This window comes from Equus asinus, chromosome 15 (genome assembly GCF_041296235.1).
Source record: "Equus asinus isolate D_3611 breed Donkey chromosome 15, EquAss-T2T_v2, whole genome shotgun sequence".
NCBI lineage: Eukaryota > Metazoa > Chordata > Mammalia > Perissodactyla > Equidae > Equus > Equus asinus.
In genome coordinates this window covers 19436402-19442401 of record NC_091804.1, presented here as the reverse complement: position 1 = coordinate 19442401, position 6000 = coordinate 19436402, and the positions used below count along the sequence as shown (strand labels likewise).

Genomic DNA, 6000 nt, shown 5'->3' with positions numbered 1-6000 from the left:
GACCCACAACTAAAAATATGCAACTATGTACTGAGGGGCTTTGGGAGAAAAATAAAATCTTTTAAAAATAAATAAATAAATAAAAATATTATTTTTAAAAAAAGAATTATAATGTGTCATGTAATCCACCTTCACATTTATTCCCAAGAAACATTCAGTAAAATTCTCCATTGCTTTTGGGGTTTGATTTGTAGGGTTGTGAGCTGTGATTGTGGGTTGAGGCATATCTAGATACTAGGAATAGAGAGGGGGAACTCAATAAAAAGGAACCTCCAGGACCTGGCCCAGCCTCTGCCCTGGAGGAGGCCAGCAGACTCTCCAGGGAGTGATCTCAATCACTGAACCTGCATTCTGGGCCCATTGTGCTCCTGTCAGGCAGAACCGTGCCCTGCCCCACCTGCTGGTCCTCAGGCCCCTCCCACAATCTACCTCTACGAGCTCCACACACAGGAGCCTACAGATGTGGTCTATGGATGAAAGGTTCAGAAAACAGAACTCTGGAGACCCAGTGCAGACTATGGAGAGAGAACAGTGCTAGAGCTGGGATTAGTATGTGTGAAGAGCTGGTGGCTAATTTGGGGAAGGCAGAAGGTCATGCAGAAGCAAGTGTTAATCTAAGTCCAGGCTGAGTGCAAGGAAGGGGTTCAGACCAAGGTCAGGAGTAGTCATCAACCTTTATTTTTATTTAATATTTTAGGAACTCAGGTGAACAGAATTGGACTACACATATCCTTGTTTCAAGACCTCTCTCCACACTTGTCCATAAACAGTCCACTTATGAACACCTGTAAACCCACCACCCGCCCCAAGAACTAAGATATTACAAATAATATTTACTCATGTGCTTCTTGCATCTCTGCCTCTGCTTCCTCAGAGGTAACCACTATGCTAGATTTTATCCTTTCATTGATTTTCCTCTTTGTGGTTGACAGCTTCTAAAATGATCCCTGCCTCCTGGTATTCACATCTATGTGTACCTCTCCCCTTGAATGTGGGCTGGACCTAGTGACTTACTTCTAGTAAACAGGATGAGACAAATGTGATGGATGTCATTTCTATGATTACATTAGATAAGACTGTAACTTCCATCTTGCTAGCAGACTTTGTTAACTCTCTCCCTCGCTGGCTTTGATGAAGTAAACTACCATACTGGAGATGGCCACATAGCAAGGAAATGAGGGCAGCCACCAGCTAACAACCTTCAAGAAACTGAAGCCCTCAGGCCAACAGCCCACAGGAGCTGAATTCTATCAACAACCAAGTGAACTTGGAAGTGAGTCCTTCCCCAATCAAGCCTTCAGATGAGACCACTGCTTTGGTCAATACTTTGACTGCAGCCTTGTGAGAAACTGTGAAGCAGAGAACCCAGCTAAGCCATGCCTGGACTCTTGAGATAATAAATGTATGCTATTCAAAGCCACTAAGTTTGTAGTAATTTCTTACATGGTAATAGATAACACAAGTTCTTTTGCTATTACAAAGAATGTTGCTATGAACATTGCTGTACATGTGTTACAGAACACAGGAGATTAAGTTTCCCCTGGGTATATACTGAGCATATGCCTAGAAGTAGAATTTTGAGGTCTCAGGATTTACAAATTTTCAATGCTACTGGTAGTCAGTAAATGATCAGAGTTAGGGTCACACCATGGCCATGGCATCTTGGTCAGGGTTGGGAGTCAAGGTTGGCCTCAGTCCACAGAACTTGGGATCAGTCTATGGGAGTGATAAAGAGGACAGATTTAGGGGTCAGTCCTTGGGTAGGGTTGAGGGTGATTGTGTGGCTACATTTGGGGAGAATCTGAAGCCTGGGTTTGGGGTTAGGGTTGGAGGACATTGTGAGGGTGGGTTTGGGGGTCAGTTTAAGGCCAGAGTTAGAAGTCAATCTGTCCTAGTACACAAGACCTGGCCCCTGTGATATCATCAACCTACCAAGCAATGGCCACCCAGGGCCCACATGCCCACAAGGTGAGACCCACTCTGGGCCTACAAGGTTCTTCCACTCAAGGGGTGGGAGGCAGCCAAGGTGGGCAGGAACTCACTGCCCTCAGGAATCCAGGCAGAGACAGAAGGAAGGCACAGAAGAGAGAGCACAACACCTTTAATGGGGTAGCCCTGTCCCATATCCCCCAAACATTCTCAACAGTACCCGTTGGAGGGGAGGGCCATTGGTATAGGCATAGCAATGGCTTCCCCACTCCTAGCTGAGCCCATTCCTCACCCCTTCCTCTCCAGCTGCCTGCACTCCCCAACCTTGAGCTGGGTCCCAGGTGAGCACCCAGGAGGGGCAGGGGAGCCCCTCAGCTGCCTGGGGCAGCTTCCCCCACGGCCCAAGGTGCCGAGCACCAGCCTGGATGGAGACGCTGCTGTCCTCAGAGCTGGGCGGGGACCCAGTTCTAGGGTTGTGGATTGAGCCAGTGGACGACTCCCCAAGGCCCAGGGCAGGGAGCGCCAAAGTGGAGACCACGGTGTCAGGCACCGCTTTGGGGGGCACGCCAGGTCTCTGCTTGTGGCTTCTGGGTTCTGGAAAGCGGTCCATTCTCCTGACCCCGATGGAGTGGAAGGACGTGGCTCAGTCCGGGGCTCTGCGGGGAAGGGCTTCTGTCCCACCACCCCCGACGCCTACCCCTACCCCAAGGGAGAGGGGCGCTCGTGTCCCAGGAGGCTCATTGGAGCTGCTGGCTCCGCCCACCCATTCGTCCGTCCGTCTTCCGTCGGTGGGTGCGTTGGTCTCAGCGTCTGGGCTCTGGCGGGTACGGGGGCATCCCCGCGCGCGCGCGCGCGCGGTCCGGGCTGCCTCTCACCGCTGCTTACGCTCCACCTGCTGGAGCCGCCGGGAGAGGTCTTCGATGCGCACGTTCTTGAGCTGGAGCAGGTGCTCCAAACGCCTCACCTTCATCTGCAGGACCTGGGCCGCGCCACGCAGAAGTCAAGCTTGACGGCCCGCTGCCTTCTGCCCCTGCCTCTCCAGGCTGCAAGGCCTCCCCGCCAATCCCCCGCCTTCCTAGTGCACTCTTACCTGCACGGTCTCCTGCGAGGCCAACAGCTCTTGCTCCTTTTCAGCGATCTGGAGGACGAAGCTTGGGTCGCCCTGCAGCGCCTGGGTATACCCTGGAGGCCGGGGCGCTGGCAGCCGACCCCGCCTGGGGTGGGAAGCAGCTTAGGGGAGGCTTAGACTTCGGGCCCCACCCACACCTGTCCCTCAGCCTGGCCTCCCCTCCTACCCCCCACCTTCCTCACCTCCCCACCCCGTCCCTGACTTCCCTACCTTTCTAGGTGCAACCTGCCCCCACCTTCACCTCCCGGCTCGGTGTGGATGTCAGAGATCACCTGGCCTGTTGAGGCCAGGAACTGCCAGCCTCCTTACCTGAGCTGCCCCCCTCCCTGGGGGTCTGGGGCACCTTCCCCTGGGGCCTTCTGGGACAAACCTGAGACAAGGCATGTGGAGGAGTAACTGTGCTGGAGTCCTATTTTCCTTCCCCTCCCCACCCCCACCCCACATAGGAAAGAAGAACAGGAGGAAGGCTCCTCCTGGGAAGAAGGAAAAATAAAGGCCACTTTACCCACATCCATGTAGTCAGTGCCATCCTGGGGGGCCAGCTCCTGAAAGAACACCCCCGGGGCCCACTGTGAGCTCAGGCTGCCCATCCCCATGGAGCCCCATGTCACTTCTGTGATCCCCCAGGCCAGGCTCCCTTTAGCCAGGCACCCTTCTCCCACACTTATGGCCAACGGGGGGGCTTCCTGCTGCCCGGGCAGCTCCCCCAGAGCAGTGGGAGAAGCTTGAGTGGGGTGGCACCTGTAAGGAGCCCACGCCCTGCTTCCTGCGCCTCTGCCGTTCCTCCAGGCGCTGCCTCAGTGGAATGAGCACCAGCTCCACCACGCCCGGGGCACACTGGGCAATCTTGCGCATCACATCCTCTGGTACCGAGAAGTTCAGCTTGTTCAGCACCTTCCTGGGGGATAGACAGAGGGATGGTGGACTGGGTCATGGGAGAATGAAGTGAGGGGGGTGAGAGGAAGGAAGGGGGTGTGGTGGTTGCAGTCCTTGAGTGTGCAGCCCTGGGGGAATGGGAAGGCACGCATCTGAGCCCCGTGCTTGGGAGTGCGGAGGTTCCTTGTCACCTCCCCAATTGAAGAGTCCCTTGATTTTGTTACCAGATGGATTCTGTTTGCATTGTCCCTCCCCTCCCTGAAACCAACACAGTCCCAGCCTGGGCTGTGGAGACCATAGGAGGTGGAGGGGCTGGGCAGCCCTTCCTGGGATCCCAGATAGGGGCTGCAGTCCCCATTAGTGTGCCCAGGTATTCTGCTACCTGTTCAGGTGACCCCAGTTGCTGAGCTTCTGCTGGAGAGAGTTGGCAGGGACATAATTGTGCATTTCCACCATCTTGGGGAAGTAAAACTTGATGACCTCTGCGACCAGGACTGAGGGAGTAGGGGTGGGAGCAGATATGGAAGGTGGGGGGTTGGGTAAGGGAGAAGAGGGAAGGAGAAGAAATGGGTGCGGTGGGAGAATCAGGGGTGGCAGAGTGGTGGGGCCAAGTGGAAAGGTGGAAAGGGGAATAATGACAGGGAGGGAGTGGTAGTAGAGTGGGGAACAAGAAAGCGAGATCAGTGATCAGTCAGAGACTAAGCCTGCAGCATACCCCAGAGGAGCTGCATCCCTTCCCCATTAACTCAGGGCATATGAAAACTGAGGTCCCTGGCCCTCTAGCAGAGAATGAGTCTCCAAGAGAGCCCTTTAGGAGCCTGGGGCCTCACACTAGGAATTCACATGGATATAGATGCACACACACACACACCAACACCAAAGTCCCAGGAGAGAGTCACAGACTCACACAAACAGATACATGTGATAAGATCCCTCTACAGATATACACATGGCACAGTGTATATAGACACACAGGCACACATATAGCACACACACACACAAAACCACACAGATGCACAAACACACACAGAGATACTTCCATCAGTAGAGTTCCAAGGGACAGTCACCAATACACAAGCACAACAAGTCATAAATACACCAATATACACACAGAGAGACACATACTTCTGTCATTAAAAACCCAGGAGACAGACTTAGACACACAGACATCTATACAATCACAAAGAAAGGCATATGCACACAAGACTCTTCTACATACATACAGGACAGAATGTGTCAACACACATCTGAACACACACAAGACTCCCACAAGACAGACAATATAGAATACAGCAATGAATATGCACACACAGAGAGATGCACAAATACATATACAGACACACATCATAGTCATTAAAGTCCCAAGAGGGAGTCATAGACTCACACACTCAGAGACACACACACACACCACACATGCATAAAGGATAGAACATGTAGACGTATATATGGACACACACACACGCACATTCCCACAGATGCAGATAGAAATACACACACACTTATACAACTGAAGTCCTAGAAGATAGTCAGACATCCCCCAAACACACCCCCCACACACGCACACAAGCACAAAGAAGACATGTATGCACACAGACTCCTACAGTAACCCATATTACAGGACAAAACATGTAGACACACACGGACACACAGAGGCACGCGCGCACACGCACACACACTTGGGCGCACACCTCCGTCACTGAAGTCCCGGGAGAGATTTCGCTTGGGCCGGGACAGAGGGATGTTGTCCACCCACAGGTACAGCTGGTGCAGCGCCTCCTCGTCCACGCTGCCCGCCATTGGTGCCCTCGGCAAGGCCAGGCCGTTCCAGCTGTGCAGCGTCCAAGCCCAACCTCACGATCCCTCAAGCGCCTCCTCTCTCGCCGCTGCCGCCGCCCAGACCCGACTTTGCCTCTCTAATCCCAAGACTTGTGTCCCAGCTGGGAGCAGCCATATTGTTTTCTGAAACCATGGCAACCATCCGTGACTCGCCGAGGAGCAGAGGGTTCTGGGATTTGTAGTTTTTCTCCCGCTACCTCCTCTCAAGGCCCCAGCTTTGAAAAGGCGAT

The 6000-nt window shown here is 53.3% G+C and overlaps 1 protein-coding gene across 4 annotated transcripts; it reads right to left on the bottom strand.

Annotated features, from left to right (window-relative positions):
- Positions 1–1552: 1552 nt before the first annotated feature.
- On the bottom strand, positions 1553–5895 carry SPEF1 (sperm flagellar 1). Of its 4 annotated transcripts, none has more exons than XM_044748044.2 (8): positions 5623–5895; positions 4317–4428; positions 3800–3956; positions 3564–3603; positions 3368–3428; positions 3020–3143; positions 2805–2908; positions 1553–1716 (listed from the first exon to the last, which is right to left on the bottom strand). In XM_044748044.2, exons 1-8 carry the CDS (start codon positions 5729–5731, stop codon positions 1692–1694), a joined length of 732 nt encoding a protein of 243 aa, XP_044603979.1. In that variant the 5' UTR covers positions 5732–5895; the 3' UTR covers positions 1553–1691. The 4 variants fall into 4 exon arrangements, with proteins under 4 accessions (XP_044603979.1, XP_014722578.1, XP_044603978.1 ...); XM_014867092.3 differs by lacking the exon at positions 1553–1716 and adding an exon at positions 2063–2543; XM_044748043.2 differs by lacking the exons at positions 1553–1716; positions 4317–4428 and adding an exon at positions 2063–2543 and having other exon boundaries at positions 5623–5753.
- Positions 5896–6000: the final 105 nt, after the last annotated feature.

Bases quoted from the DNA above. Each gene is read 5' to 3' on its own strand.
- SPEF1 (XM_014867092.3), bottom strand. From the start codon at position 5,731: ATGGCGGGCAGCGTGGACGAGGAGGCGCTGCACCAGCTGTACCTGTGG. The intron at 3,957-4,316 runs GTAGCAGAATAC...TCTATCCCCCAG, and splicing joins AACTGGGGTCACCTGAACAG to GAAGGTGCTGAACAAGCTGA. The intron at 3,144-3,367 runs GTAAGGAGGCTG...TTCCCACCCCAG, and splicing joins CAGGGAGGGGGGCAGCTCAG to GCGGGGTCGGCTGCCAGCGC.